Genomic DNA, 16,208 nt, shown 5'->3' with positions numbered 1-16,208 from the left:
TTATTCACAAAATGAACGGGTTGAACTGGTTAATCTCCTTAAGGTTCTATGCATTGGATTAGTGGTGGTTTTGTTGATTGGCCTTTATTATCTTTCCCTGCTGCTGATCAGTGGAAAGGTTAAAAAAAAAAAAAAAAAAAAAGCCTCCTAGCTATATAGTTGAAGTAGGTACCTGTGAGCATCAAATAATGTGGTTTACCTGAAAAAAAAAACACATGAAATTGCTTTGCAAATGTTAAAGGCTGTTGTTACTGTTGAATCTTTTTAGTGACTTTGTTCACTTCAAGGGTACTGTTATGCTTTTATTTCTATGTGCGAATCCTGTAACTCTAACTATATACTTACCTAATTGATTTGACCAGCATGTGGGAGTCTATAATTCCTCTCTGTTGAAACGTAGGGATCCTTCTAAGATCTCTGTATTGGATTTCTGGATGATTATTAAGATACTACTGTTTCACTCTTGCGTGAAGTACTGAGTAATCACGACAGCTTCTCAGTATGCTTTTCTATATATTTTTTCCTTTCTCTTTATTTTATTTTTTAATTTAAAAATTTTATTGAAATATAGTTGATTTACAATGTTGTATTACTTTCAGGTGTACAGCAAAGTGATTCAGATATATATGTATATATATATTCTTTTTTTAGATTCTTTTCCATGATAGGTTATTACAAAATATTGAGTATAGTTCCCTATGCTATATAGTAGGTCCTTGTTGGTTGTCGATTTTATATATAGTAGTGTGATTATTTAATCCCAAACTCCTAATTTATCCCTCCCCTCTCCTTTCTTTTTAAAATGTTTTTGTTTTTGTTTTTTTAGTAAGTGATGCATTCATATGCTTTAAAGTATAAAAAGATATGGACTGAGAAGTCTCTCCCACCTCTGCCCTCCAGCCCTGGTTCCCTTTCCACAGGCAACCACTGTAGCTAGTCATTTATGTAGCCTTCCACAAAAGTTTTATGCAAATAGGTGTATATACATAACTGTATTTGCCCTTTTTGGGGTACAAATGCTAAACACTCTATCCATCTTGTTCTGTACCTTGGCTGTTTTGTTTTAGCACTTAATGAGCTTCTTCATGAGAAAAATGGGGAAAATATGAGTACCTACCTCACAGAGTTATTTTTTAAAAAGATTTATTTATTTTGTTATTTTTTGGCTGTGTTGGGTCTTTGTTGCTGCACACGGGCTTTTCTCTTGCTGTGGCGAGCGGGGGCTACTCTTCTTGTGATGCGCGGGCTTCTCATTGTGGTGGCTTCTCTTGTTGCGGAGCACAGGCTCTAGGCACCAAGGCTTCAGTAGTTGTGGCATGCAGGCTCAGTAGTTGTGGCGCACAGGCTTAGTTGCTCTGAGGCATGTGGGATCTTCCCAGACCAGGGCTCGAACCCGTGTCCCCTGCATTGGCAGGCGGATTCTTAACCACTGCGCCACCAGGAAGGCCCCCTCACAGAGTTTATTGTGCAAATTAAATAAATTTAACATATGCAAAGCACTTAGAAAAGCCAGGTGTTTTGTAGCCTCTGTATTAGTTTTCTATTGCGGCATAATGAATTACCACAAACTTAGTAGCTTCAAACAATATCCATGTATCATTTCACAGTTTCTGTAGGTCAGAGTATGGACATGGCTTAGCTGGTTTCTCTGCCTGGGTCTCACACAGCTGAAATCATGATGTCAGCTGGACTGCATTCTTACCTGGAGACTCACTAGGAAAGAATTTGCTTCCAAGATCTCTCAAGGTGTTGGCACCTGTAGAATTTATGGCAGGCTGCTTCTTCAAAGCCAGCAATGGGAGAGACTCCCTGCTGCTTGGAATCTCTGTCCTCTGGTAATACCTAGGTCCTCTATTTAAAAAAAAATTCAAACATAATTCATATATCATGAAATCAATCCTTATATACTTTAAAGTGTGTAACTCGGGCTTCCCTGGTGGCGCAGTGGTTGAGAGTCTGCCTGCCGATGCAGGGGACATGGGTTCGTGCCCCGGTCCGGGAAGATCCCACATGACGCGGAGCGGCTGGGCCCGTGAGCCATGGCTGCTGAGCCTGCGCATCCGGAGCCTGTGCTCCGCAAAGTTTATAACTCAGTGGTTTTTAGTACATTCACAAAATTGTGCAACTATCTCCATACCTAATTCCAGAACATTCTCATCACCCCCAAAAGAGATCCTATACTCATTAGCAGTCAGTCTATCCTCATTCCCCCCCTCTCTCCAGGTCCTGGTAACCATCAATCTTCTCTCTGTTTCTATGGATTTGACTATTCTAAACTTTCATGTGAATGGAATCACACAGTATGTGGATTTTTGTGTCTGGCTTCTTTCACTTAGCATGTTTTCAAGATGCATCCATGTTTTGGCATGTATCAGTATCTATTTTATGGGTATACCCTATTGATAGACATTTAGTTTCCAATTATTTACTATTACAAACAAAACTTGATATCCCATTACAAATAACAATGGATATCCTTGAATAAACCTTTCAAATGTGAATGAGCATATCTCTACTACAAATTTCTAGAAGTAAAATTGCTAGCTCAAAGGTTTATGCTTCAGTAATACTGACAGTTATTGCTGAGTTATACTATTTATATCCTGTCTTTTATAGTACTGTTTGAGGAAGGGAGGTGAAATGGCATAGTGGAAAATGCACTGAGTTCTGGACTTTGTTTTGCTACTAACGAGAGGTTAGCCTAGGGTGGTTATTAAGAGCATGGGCTTTGAAGGCAGACTGCCTGGGTTAGAATCTTGGTTCTGCCACTTAAAACTGAAATGACCATAAGAAAGTTAAATAACCCCTCTGTCTCAGTTTCCTTATCTGTAAAATATGGATAGCATTAATACTTTTTGTGGGGATTAATGATTCAACACATGTAACACTCCTAGTACCAGTGCCTGGCACACAGAAAGTGCTCAATGAATGTTAAGTCTTCTTACTAGCCTGCTATGTGATCTTGGTCCACTGTCTTTTCCTATTTTTAAAATGAAGAGTTGAACTGGATTATTTTTGTGTTTCCAATTTAAAAAGGCAATCGTGGTCCCTGCATATTTAATTATACACTATCTCATTGTTCTCTAGTTTTCCTTGTGTTGTTGTTTTGTCCATTACTTAGGGTAGGGGACAATGTAGGTTTTATTTTATTTTTTAATTTTTAAAATTATTATTATTTTTGGCTGCGTTGGGTCTTAGTTGCGGCACGCAGGATCTTTCGTTGTGGTGCACGGGCTCTTTGTTGTGGTGCATGGGCTTCTCTCTAGTTGTGGTCTGTAGGTTTTCTCTTCTCTAGTTATGGCGAGCAGGCTCCAGGGTGCGTGGGCTCTGTAGTTTGTGGTACGTGGGCTCTACTTGAGGTGCGCAAGCGCAGTAGTTATGGCGTGCAGGCTTAGTTGCCCCCCAGCATGTGGGATCTTAGTTCCCTGACCAGGGACTGAACCCAAGTCCCCTGCATTGCAGGGTGGATTCTTTATACCACTGGACCACCAGGGAAGTCCCCTAGGTAGCTTTTATATCTTTAACCTTTAGTAGCTCTTGCTTCAGAACCTTGTGTATCAGTGGTAGCTCCTCCCCTTGAACCCCCATCCCCATATACTGGATATCTATATGCATACATGTATATAAACACATATGTGGATACCCTCTGTATCTCACTGTGTGTGTTAGTGTTCCTGAGATAGCAAGTTTATGCCCCCTCTATCCCTTTCCTGTAGCTGATTCTTAACTTTTAGGTCTCTGCTTAGCCATCACCATAGATTCTAGTTTTAGACATATTTTCTGATGAACTGTAAACATGAAAGAGGTACCCGTGTCCCTTTGCTTCAGAATTATATCCTCAGCACACAGCACCCAATAAACAACTGAAAAATATTTCTAATATTGAATAGTAGTAATGTTATCCAGGTGAACCTAAAATTTTTAATCTACAATAATTGAATATATAGTTAAAATTATATATTAGAGCTTCCCAATCCTCTTACACCTTATAAGGAATAATACTGAATTCATTTAAAATTAAAAAAAATAAATGACTTGGAATGAAGAAAAATTTTATCCTCACCGAATTTAAGATTCTATTTCTGTGGAAGACAAATGGTTCTCTCTGGGCTTAGTTTTAGGTACTCTTTACCACCAACTGGTGTGTTTGCCTTATACATATCCTAGGACTTCTACCTTCCAAGTTTAAGCTGGCTTTTGCTGACCAAATGAGGAAAGCCTTAGCTGAGTAGTGGCACCAGTATGCAGTTGTTCCTACTTATCTTTAATCTGATAAAAATGAGTTTTTAGAAATGCCTTTAATGAACCAACAACAGAGTTACCCTTTGGAGACCCCAACACCTGAGTTTCTGATAGCCTCTACTATCAAGTAAAGCTTCTTCCTCCAAATTTCGAGGGTAATTTTTAACTTAAAATAATGTAGCATTTTGCCTCAACATGGCCCTAGTGTTTTCATCAGTATTTTAAAATGTTTTTATATTAACTATTTACTAAAAGGAATAATTGTTTTATACTTTCCTATGACTTACTGAGCTGATTCAAATAGGTTGGGCAAGTCATGATTAGCTTTTCCTATTAGCTGTTAAACAGGTATGATATTTATCACAGGACATTGGAATCCAATTTTGCTATTGCCGTTGGGAATGCTCTTTAAGTAGCAGCCACGTGGCAAAGCCTAGGGTTTTATTATAATTATAGGTTTGGTCAGTCAACTCCTGGAGTTTGAAAATTGAGGTCTGGGTCCCAATCCTTATCCTACTGCTTAGAGATGGAGCAAAATGTCAATCCTCATTTCTCCATACATAAAATGCATAAAGGTACAGAGCTGCTGTGAAGATTAGGTCAAGTACTTTAGGTCAAGGGCAAGTACTTTATTTGGAGTTAAACAGACCTGGCTTCAAATTCTCATTTTGTTAATTTGTTCTATATCTTGCAATACTTATTTTTTATTTAACTATAGTTTACAGATTCTTTTCTATAATAGGTTATTACAAGATACTGAACACAATTCCATGTGCTATACAGTAAATCCTTGTTGTTTTACAGTGGTGTGTTTCTATTAATCCCATACTCCTAATTGCAACTTATTTTTTTTTATTATCCCTGCTTTATTTATTTTTACATCTTTATTGGAGTATAATTGCTTTACAATGGTGTGTTAGTTTCTGCTTTATAACAAAGTGAATCAGTTATACATATACATATGTTCCCATATCTCTTCCCTCTTGTGTCTCCCTCCCTCTCACCCTCCCTATGCAACACTTATTTTAAATTGTGCATAATAGTATCTCCCTAACATCTGTTGTTGTGAGGATTAAATGTACATAGTATACGTAAATCGCTTTGTCCAGTGCCTAGCGTACAGAAAGGACCCAAGAAATATTACATTTTCTCTATTCACCATAACCCAAATAAATAGTAGTTTCAACCTAATCGGTGTAAGCTGTTTTAAAGGCCTTCTACTTGACTGTCAAGTTGTTTTAAGGGAAAGCGATCGCTTGCTGTATATTTTTTAACGTGGCTGCAGGCGTTTCTATTTTTCTTTAATATACACGCACTTGAGGAAAGCTGAAACACCAAAGGGAAATCTAAAAGCCAGCAGCCCCTCTCTCCTCAAGCTCCCCAGAACCAAATCCTGTTAACATTAGGCTATGAAGTCAAATCAAAGGACCAAGGTATCGACTGTTTGCTGGAGGCGTGCCACTGGTTCTAACCCCTCTAGATAAAAGAGGGGGGCGGGTGGGAGTAATGTGTTGTAAAGGTGCAAGATCCGGTGGGAACTGCAGGTCGGTGAAGTGGGCCCCCGAGGCTTTCATGCTCTTATCGCTGCAGTCCACTCTCTTATCGCCACTCCAGGGCTTTATATGCACGTAAATATTTCACAAAGCCGAGATCGTCCCACAACCACTGCCTCTGTACTGTCCTGGCCGGTGTGAATCGTGCGCGGAGAAGCCGGGTAATCTTGCCCGTAAAGAGGCGACGCCTGCGTTCTCGGGACCTGGCGCAGCGCGCCTCCCTCGCCTGCAGCACTGGCCGAGCGTGCTCCGGGAACTCGCAGCTCGTCCTGAGGCCCATCCACCCCGCAGCTGGCCGCGGCGTCGAGGTACTCTCCAGCCGTTGCGGTCGCCCCTTTTGGCGGGCTCCGGCGCCCCGAGGCTCCACCCCCCGGCGCTGTCGGTCCGCACCCGCGGAGGCGGGCGCCGCGCCCCCATTGGTGGAGCGCTCCGAGATGGCCCCGCCCCATCCCGGCCCCGACGCCAGCACGTTGAGTGGTGGGGGCCGGCAGAAGAACTGCCCGAGCGAGGAGCGGCTCTTGGGGTCGGGCCGCACGGTTGTAGCGCCTGCTTTGGGGCCCCCGAGAGGCTGCTGGGCCGGGATAGCGGCCAGCGGCCACGGGGGGGAAGGGGGTGGGTGGGCTGAGAGCAGCTTGGCGGCGAAGCTGGCCCGCCACCCCTTCCCCCCACCCCCGTCGACCTTGTAGGCAGAAGCTTCCCGGTGCTCCTCACGCCGGCGCGATGGCTACTGCTGCGGAGGCGGAGGCCTCTCCGCCGACGGACGCGAACTGGGAAAGTGGCGGCGGCGGCGGAGACGACGAGCTGAAGCAGGCGCTTCCGGAGCTTGAGTCCTCCCCACAAAATGGCGGCGGCCTCAGCGTCGCGGAGCCCGGCGGCGGCGCCGGGCCTGAGGAGACCGCGGCTGCCGAGGCCGCCCCGAGCCTCTGCCACGAGCAGCCTCAGGACTCCTGTGAGGCGGGCGCGGCCGCTCTGCCCAAAGGCCCCGAAGAGCCCGAAAGACCCGTTAGGAGGAGTTTTCAGATCCCCAGGAAGAGCAGAGAAAAGAAAGGTGGTGCTTCCCCTTTTTCCCAACCCCTCTTTCTCTCTCCCCTCCATCTTTTCATTAGAACCTCTCTGTCTCCTTCCCACACCCATCCGAGACACGTAAACACGCATGCAGCGCCAGCCGCCTCTCCCCGCACTGCCACGGCCGCCCAGCTGCTGCGCTTGGTGCGAGAGGAAAGCGGTGGAACCACGCTCCCTGCTCCCCCTCTCCCCGTGGAAGTTGGAAGTAGCTCAGGTTTGAAGCTTGTCCGTAAGGCTGCAGCTCCCAGAGAGGAAAGATGGTGCTCGGCGCCCCTCCCTCCCAGCCCCTGAAGGCAGAGAAGCTGATGTGTCCTCCTAAGGATGCTTCTGAGAAGTCTCACTGTGGAAATAACCCGTGGCCGTGGATTCTGGGGCTTTCTCCAAGGCCATTGCGTTGAGAGGACCACAAGTGCTTCTCCCTGTGGAAATTCTTCAGCTCTATGCGTCTACTTGAAATTTGCTCGATGTCAGCGTCTTCCCTTGTTTAGACATCTCCGTTAGATGTGATTCATGCACACTGCTGTTTGCCATCACACTTCATTTCCATGTAGATTTTTTTTTCTTGTTTTTGAAGCGCTAGATAGGGCTGTCTCTAAATCCGACGTTAGTATGTTTTTTTCTTGTATTTGAGAAGCTTGGGAAGGTAGGTTCTTGGTGCAGTAATTTCCCTGTGGAAAAAAATAGAGGTCAGCTTATGCCCAAGAGTCACCAACTTGATCTTGCAGATGAGAGAACTTCAGAAAAATATTTAAAAGTCCAGTCTGGTTTTTGGAACCAGTATGGGAACAGTTAAATGAAGTACGTTACCTTTTTAAAACTTAATGCCGTATTGTGACACCTTTCTAATGGAGGAAGTTATCGTTTTCAATTCTTAGAAAACAATTTTTGACTCTCCAGCGATTTGGGATACTCTGTCTGGATTTAGTCAAAGCGTCTTTTTGTTTTAGTGCGTGGTTCCGTTTTTTCAGATTTACTTTGGAAAGTAATAGGAATTTTCTTATTTGCGGAGAACTTTTTTTATTTGTAACTTGAATCTTGGTAAAGAGACTCTTCAATGAAGCATGTGCTTCCTCTTGCCCTGTGCATAACCAGCTACATTTGCACACCTGAAATTGTTAGCCTTCTGTCAGTAAGATACAAATAAAGTCAAATTGTTAATTTCTATTTGGATGATAAAGCCAGGAAAATCCTTGGTGTGAGAAACGATGTTGAGAAAGATGAAGTTATCTTTTGTCCACTAGCATGCAGAATGTTTCTAGAAGTATCTTTTAAGTGAGTTAATGTAATACATTTTAGGGTTCAAGAGAATTCTTGTATAGGTCAAGGTTATCAATCCTTTTGGTTCAGTTAAGATGTATAGTCTATATGAGGAAAATTAGATTTCATCCTGAGTTATCAATTGGTAGAGAATAGGTTGGAAGTAGATTCAGATGGGCTCTGGTTATAGGATCGAAGTAGGAGGTTGAATTTTTTTCTTTTTAAAAATTCTTTTAGCTTGATAGAATTTTGAAGTCCGTTTTTTTAGGGTTTTAAGCAGAACAAAGCATGATGTACCTCCTTTTAATTTTTGATAGGACCAGGAAATTGGCATAAAACCCATTTGGGTTGAAATGTGGGAGGGCACTAGGAAATGTTGAAAGGCACTGTTTGCTTGTGTGTTTTTTTTTTTAATTAGATAATTCCAGAGGTTGCTGTAAAATAGACCTCATTTGAACACATTAAAAGTAGATAATAATTGAGGAATTAGGAAATATAAAACCTAGTTGTCTTTGCTTTCTCCCCTGAGTCTGATGCTTCTTTGGGGGAAATTTGTTACCTTTCTCCTCTTAGGGAGGTTTTGGTAAGGAAAATATAACACAGTGGACTTTTTTCATGTTTCGTGAAAGTGAGTAATTTTTAACTTGTCTAAATATTTGTACACTTAGCAGCAGCTGTTCAAATAGTGCAATAGTGATCTAAATAGCACTTTTAAAACTTAAATAAGCAGCTTTTTACCATCATGGACTTCATCCTGTCCAACCTGAAAGGAGTTAATACTTGGTGATAGAATTTAATAGAAAAATATAACTTTTCATTAAAAAAATGCTTTATCAGAAACAGTTCGGCAGGTACTGCTAGTTTCACACTTGATCCCAAGATAATGTCCTCTTGGAAGACTTGAAAGGTATCACTTTATGTATAGGATTTGGTTAGGTATTAGTGGTGTGGTCATCTGAGTCTTTTATCATGAATATTAGATCATTTTCAGTAGATACCTCTGCTTGAACTTTTCAGTATCAAAGGTTCTGTTGCATTCGTATTTTAATATGGCAGACCTTTGCTTGTGACTGCTTTACCAGTGAAATTTAAGATTAGGACTCATGTTTTTGGTAGCTTAAAGGTAAATCTTTGTGAGTATAACTTGACTCAGTTCTTTTATTGGTCTTCACAGTAGCATAACATCCAAAATAGTGCCATTCTAATTAAGTAATGATATTGACAAACATTTTATAGTGCTTAATAAGTTATAGGCATTGTTCTCAGCAGTTTATATGTATTAACTAAATCTCAGTAATCCTGTGTGGTAGGTACTATTCCCATTTTACAGATGAGGAGACTGAACTACTGAGGTAAATAACTTGCCCAAGGTTACACAGCTAGTAAATGGTGGAGTTGGAATTTGAACCTAGGTGTAGAGTACTTCTTATTTCTTTTTTATTGTAGAAAAGTTTTAGTTCACTTAAAAAAAATTTTTTTTAAACAACTACTAAATTTAGTGATGTTTAGTATGTCTTCATCCCTGGGGAATTTTGAGATTCCAAAATTATGTTCATTAGAAAATTAACACATTTAATAAGTACTCACAGATTAAGTGATCCGTTGACTAGAAGAGTAAGATTTTACTCTTTGTGATCTATGTGCTATTCTGTTTACTTATTGGCTGGGCTACTTTCTGTACTGTAAGGAGTCACTGTTACATTTAACCAAATTGTGGAATTGCACTTCGTCAGTAGATGTTTCACTGTTGCCTTCTACTCTAAAATCTGATAGTGTAAGTCATCAAAAGTAAATTAAAATCAGTAATTGTATTTGATATAATTTTTCCCTCCAAAGGTCTTGGGAAATGAAGTAGTAATGATGCACTTTCTGGAAAATGTTTATTGGTTAATGCTTTATGTAGGGCACAAGATTAATTGCTCTCGTGCATCTGCGTCTCGTGCAGGTGCATCACAAACTAAATGCTCTTACGCACCTGCATCCATACTAGTCTAGTTCAGGAAAATTAAAGGCCAATTCTCCTCCCAAATCCCCATCTTTTCCCACAAAATTTGGAGTTGTCTTTTTGAAGACTTTGGGGTTGAGTGTCTTTCTTAAGGAAATTTGCATGATGTTTTAGTAGTTGTATATGAATGGCTTGGTTCTAAGTACCACAGTTTTCCCTACATAGAAGTAAATCTGAGCAGGAATGTACAGGCAGAATCCAGTCATCCACATAAAACGTTTGATAGGCGCATATAAATTCTAAGTAATGGACGTAAAACTTTCTTTGACGTATTCCCCAGTCCAAAAAAAGTCAAGTTTCATATTATCTCTCTAGATCTCTGCTAGAATGTTTATTACTGATTCTGCACTATATTCAATCATGAGTAGAGATGATTCACCCATTCCTACAGTATTATGTCTGTAGTAATTTTATTAGACTGAAGAAAAATGATTTTTAAAATGTCTAAATTATTATGAGGAACAAATGGATATTCATTGTATTTTAGTCATTAATATCCATAGACATCAGAGAGATGGATTCAGAGAGAATTGCAGACCAATGAGAAAAATGATTTTTAAAATGTCTAAATTATTATGAGGAACAAATGGATATTCATTGTATTTTAGTCATTAATATCCATAGACATCAGAGAGATGGATTCAGAGAGAATTGCAGACCAATGAGATCCGCAGCCTACTCTTTGCCATTTCCTTTTCTTCCATGAATTACTTTAAATTGGAATGTATATTTTGGAATTTCTCTTGGTATATTTTTATAACGCTGGTCCATCTTTTTTTAAGTTTAGCTTGTTTTTACACTTATGATTTTTTTTTACATATACACATAAACAATACAAACACAAAGAGTGGCATTGACACTAAATGAGTTGGTAAAAGTAGTTGAGGAAAAATGCTCCTTTGACTAAGAAACAAAGCTTCTATTTGGTGACCTTAATTTTATGTCTATTCCAGCTGCTTAAGTTTAACATTTAATTCTTAGTATGTTTTGTATGCTACCAGTAATATAAAATACTCAATTCTAGTTGTGGTTCTGTGATATAGACAGTCTCCTCATTTGAATTATAAATCTCCAAGTGCCTTTCTAAGTCTTTTCTTGAATCCCATAAAAACACATCTATAAAAGGGACTCCACTGATGGTCTAATGGTTAAGACTTCGTGCTTCCACTGCAGGGGCACAGGTTTGATCCCTGGTTGGGGAACTAAGATCCTGCATGCCATGTAGTGTGGACAAAAGAGAAAAAAAAAATGATGAAAACACATCTATCATCAGTTTTGTCAATAGAAGAGCCTTGTGAATTATCAGAAATCAACTCAGTAACTATCTTTCTGACATGAATTTGATGGAAGCACTGTAAATAAGCAAAATTATATGTTTCTTAATGTCTGGAAGAATTATTATGACTGCTGTTAACCTTTATAAACCAAAAAAGGGTGTTAGCTATGGCTTTTGGCCCTGTTAAATGCAATAAATGAGAAAGAAATACTAAGAAATGAGATTCAAAAGAAGACATAAGAGGGTAGAAAGAGCATTCTAGACATCAAATTCTTTTTCTTTTATTGCTAATTTCCATACAGCTAATATAATTTCTTGGTCTAAAATGAGGAAACAATTCTGTTTTTCCAGCTCTTGGAATGATTTGTTTCAGCACTTATATTCAGCACTTACATATACATGTTTTACTTATAGTTCAGGAAACAAGATTTGCAGCTAGGGAGCCTTATTTTGAATTCACACCTGCCCTATTCACGTATCAACCTTGGGCCAAGTTAACTGTTAGCTCAGTTTCATTTGTGAAATGGGCATAATGAACTTCATAGGGTGGTTTTGATGATTAAATGAGATAATGCATATAAAGCTCTTAGTACAGTATCTGAAAAGGAATAATGAGCCACTAATTGTTAGACTCAAAAATTGTCAGAATCCGGAGAACAGTATATTGGATTCTGACTTCCTATGTGAAATGGATGATAAATATATAAAATGTTCTGATCCCCTACGGGTAGTTATAGGTTTATTTATTATTATTGCCTCAGTGATGACCCATAATACTGTGATGTATATATGTTTTCTTTAAAAGAAGTGACAGGATGTGTTGATCAGGTATGTCCTTTAGAGGATTATTAAGGACAAAATAGACCACCAGGGAATGTACATTCAGAACATAAACTGGTTATATTTCTAAACTACTATTACCAGCACATTGACTTGAAATCTTTAAAAATAGTTACAGCATAATTTTATTCTTACAGAAATTGATGATTGGGAAGAAAAACTAGAAATTATAGCTTTGGCCTAACTAGTAAAGCCAACTGAGATATTTGAAATATAAAATACCTACTAGGACACAGGTATTGTTAGACCTAAAATCTTGCACCTTTTTCTGTATTTTTATTCACAAGAATTTTTTTCACACTGGCAGTCTACTTGAGTATTACTTGAGGTGACTAGGACATTGCTTTGGAATGAAACAGAAATGTTAAGTACTTTTTTGAAAATAATTTGAAAGTTAATTTCTATATAAATTTATATGATTTAACTTGAATCTTTCACTTTTGGTTAGATTGACAGTGGAAATAGTGTTGGAATAGCTTAGCTAAGGAAAATGATTTCATTTTGTAGATTGTAAAATTTCATAGAAATTTAAAGCTACTTCTTTTGATACTTCTTTTTGGCACATCTTTAGATACCTGAAGTCACTTGTTAGTTTAGAAACATAAAAATCAATCATACATAAAACCCAACTTTAAGAATCATGCTTGGCTCATTTTGGATGGGAAAGCCTATGAAAACTTCCACATGCTGTTTTCCCTCACAAGTTTTTCCAGTTTAGTTGGGGACAGACACAAAGATAAAACGTTTTCTCCTACTGTATTCTATAAAACAGATTTGAATTGAGAGAATGGATGTCTCCGTTTTTTGAGCTTTCATTTTGTTTTCTATATCACTGAATGGTTGAATTTGTGAGACCTAATTTAAAATGACAACAATCATATTTTGGTAGTTTAGAATATATTTGTATTCAATATAAAAAAGTCTTGACAAAGTTTATTCTCATCTTCACTCACTCAGTCATTCAGCTTGGGGCCAGTGCCCCAAGAAAAGGTAGAGTAATGAACAAGGCAGATATAGTTCCTCCTCTCATGGAGCTTACAATCAATAGATTATTGAGTATCTCCATTTGCTATAAATTTTATTATAGCACACTCTGTGTTTAGTAGTTCTTTAGTTCTTTCTGAGTGTTTGTTTTCTTGCTTACTCCTACTGTCTTTATTGCATTATTATAAGTATGTTGATTTTATCCTGCTGCCACCTTTTTTAGTGTGCAATTCCAAAGTAGTGGGAATCATTTGTTCTATACACATTCTCTCATTGAAAGCTACATTTTTACAGGCACTTTTGTAATATATACACGGTTTGGTGGATGAATGGATATGTCATTTGACGTTATAGGGAATACAGTAAGAACAGTTGCTCTTTAGTACCTTTGAGAGTATGTACAAGTAGAACACCGCTTTCAGTAGTGGCCTAAAAGTATTTTGAATGACATTTATTGACTCTATAGTATCTTGAAAGAAATTAAGGTAATAGCATATAACATAAGTTCTATGAATACTTCTATCTACAGTGAAAAATAAATGGTTCCTTTTGGTTTGGGGAAAGTATATATATAGACTTGATGTTTTAAATTTATAAGTTATTTCATAAAGTGGAAATTTGAGGTTATTAGGCTACTGTTTGAAGAACAAATTGTATATTTGACTTAAGTATTTTAAAAATTAAAGGGAGTATGCAGTAGTTGGTGGAGTGGGGAATAAAAACTTTTACTGTTTTTCTTTGCACCAGATGCTGTTCTTAGAGCCTTTTCCATGTGTTGTCTTATGTGCCATATGGCATATAGTGGTTATTAGGATAGCTGGAATTCTCCTTTTTACTGAAGAAAGTACCGAGCTTGTTTTGTTAAGTCATTGATTTACCCAAGGTCTCCCACAAAGCCAGTAAATGCTAGACCTGATATTTGTGTCCTGGTCTGTCTCCAAAGTTCCACATCTTTCCATTTCACCAAGTTTTCATAGTAAATATCCTCCTACTTTATATTGGTAATACAAGAAGCTAATGGATGCAGCATATTTTATTCTAACTTTAGTATTAAAAACCAGATAGAATCATTTTATTGTATAGACAGCTAAGTGTCTTAAGTGTTTTTATGCTTTTACTTATGGCATAAGCATTTCATTTGCTGAAATAAATGGTCCTAGACATACTACCTAAATGTAACATAAAATAGGAGTTGAGGCAAGTTGAGTTTATACACAGGTTCTTATGAGCGTCTTTAAGCAGTTTAGGTTGCCTAGTGTAGCATCCCCTAAGTTTTGCAAAATTGTAACTTCCTTTTCTGCATGTGCAATGCCAGATGCTCGCGCTGAAGAGTTTTTTCTTTAGTGAATTAATAAGTATCTCTTTTGCATATCACAAAATAAGATAGCCTTGATGCTTTTTTAACTTTATTTAAAAAGTTATATTAACTGTATTTAAAAGTTATATTAACAAAGCCACAAAAATATAAAAAACTACATTTAAGATGGAATCTTAAAATTAAAACTGTTTTTTATTTTAGCACTTTTTCAGCCATTAACTCCAGGCTCTCGGGAATTTGAAGATGTTTTAAATATTCTCCACTCATCTTACCTTGAACCAACTTCAGTAACAAATTTTAACTACAGACGTGCTTGCTTGATACATAATGAGCTTTTGGAAAAGGAGGTATGTTTTTTTTTTTAATTTATTTATTTTTATTTATTTTTGGCTGTGTTGGGTCTTCATTGCTGCGTGCGGGCTTTCTCTAGTTTCGGCGAGCGGGGGCTACTCTTCGTTGCTGTATGCGGCCTTGTCATTGCAGTAGCTTCTCTTGTTGCAGAGCATGGGCTCTAGGTGTGCGGGCTTCAGTAGTTGTGGTGTGCGGGCTTCAGTAGTTGTGGTGTGCGGGCTCAGTAGTTATGCCTCGCAGGCTTCAGTAGTTTTGGCATGCGGGCTCAGTAGTTGTGGCTCACGGGCTCTAGAGCATGGGCTCGCTAGTTGTGGCGCACGAACTTAGTTGCTCCACGGCATGTGGGATCTTCCCGGACCGGGGCTCGAACCCGTGTCCCCTGCATTGGCAGGCGGATCCTTAACCACTGCGCCACCTGGGAAGTCCAGGAGGTATGTTTTAAATTGTGCTTTTTGTAAGATTCTTCAGAACCAGTTAATAGCCTGGAATTTGTTTTACTTTCTTCCTTTTCTTTAAAAATGCTAAAGTTCTTAGGAAAACCAAATTATGGAGGGGGAAAAACAAGTTTTAAATGGCATGTTGTTTTCCCTAAACACTGTTGATATTGCACTACATTTATCTGTTCTGTTAAATTAACGTGTGATTGTGTAAGATAACTTCTTTTACTAACAATGAATCTTAAGCATAGGGATAGCTTATTGTATAATGGCTTAATTGTAAATTCATTACAAGGCTTTTTGCTCTTTCAAGCGTGTTAGTTAAATGGAATCTCTAAGAGCATATTATGTCTAAATTGGAAGGTTAATGAAATAAAATACTTTTTTTTTTTTTTTTAGGATATGCTTAATTTTTTCCCCAGTTATTGCCTGGTAATTGAGTTATCTTAATATCATTAGTAGAAATTCTTAGTGAAAAAGTGAGAACAAAGGGGAATAGTTGAGCCTGTTAGGTAGGGAATTTAAGTTTCATATACAAATTAGAATCTTTTTTTGAGTTTTGATTTAGGAAAAGCCATAATAATCCTGAGGTAATACAAATGAGATGTTTAGAAATATTTGATGTGTATATTGCTTTCTGATGTACATGAAATACTATTAATTTTGTACTTTTATAGGTTGGTTAATCTAGTGCTATGAGAATTTAACTTTGAAAGGATCCCTAAAGTGGATGAATGTTAACGGCTCCCAGAGGAAATTAAAACCTTGGTAGTTTGATGTGGTTTCATGATATGATAGGAATTATTTGTTAATTTTATATGAAAATTTAAAGATTCATTAATTATATTATTGAAGATCGGTAATAGGCTGAACATGGCAT

General features: G+C 38.4%; 1 protein-coding gene across 7 annotated transcripts in view; it reads left to right on the top strand.

Annotated features, from left to right (window-relative positions):
• The first annotated feature begins 6,260 nt into the window (after positions 1 to 6,260).
• Positions 6,261 to 16,208, top strand: part of TASOR (transcription activation suppressor) — a 49,962-nt gene continuing 40,014 nt past the window's right edge. For 4 of the 7 annotated variants that reach the window (XM_029243923.1, XM_029243918.1, XM_029243922.1 and 1 more), the window contains exons 1-2: positions 6,261 to 6,843; positions 14,742 to 14,887. In XM_029243923.1, the coding sequence (XP_029099756.1) occupies positions 6,516 to 6,843; positions 14,742 to 14,887 (474 nt within the window). In that variant the 5' untranslated portion in view covers positions 6,261 to 6,515. The remainder of the gene's footprint in view (positions 6,844 to 14,741; positions 14,888 to 16,208) is intronic. The other 3 variants (XM_029243919.1, XM_029243917.1, XM_029243920.1) reach the window with 1 other exon arrangement.

The sequence above is a fragment of the Monodon monoceros genome, unplaced genomic scaffold, assembly GCF_005190385.1.
Source record: "Monodon monoceros isolate NGI ecotype Baffin Bay Population unplaced genomic scaffold, NGI_Narwhal_1 Super_Scaffold_3, whole genome shotgun sequence".
In the NCBI taxonomy this organism is placed as follows: domain Eukaryota; kingdom Metazoa; phylum Chordata; class Mammalia; order Artiodactyla; family Monodontidae; genus Monodon; species Monodon monoceros.
The sequence above is the reverse complement of the archived record's forward strand: the minus strand, read 5'-3'. Positions and strand labels throughout refer to the sequence as shown.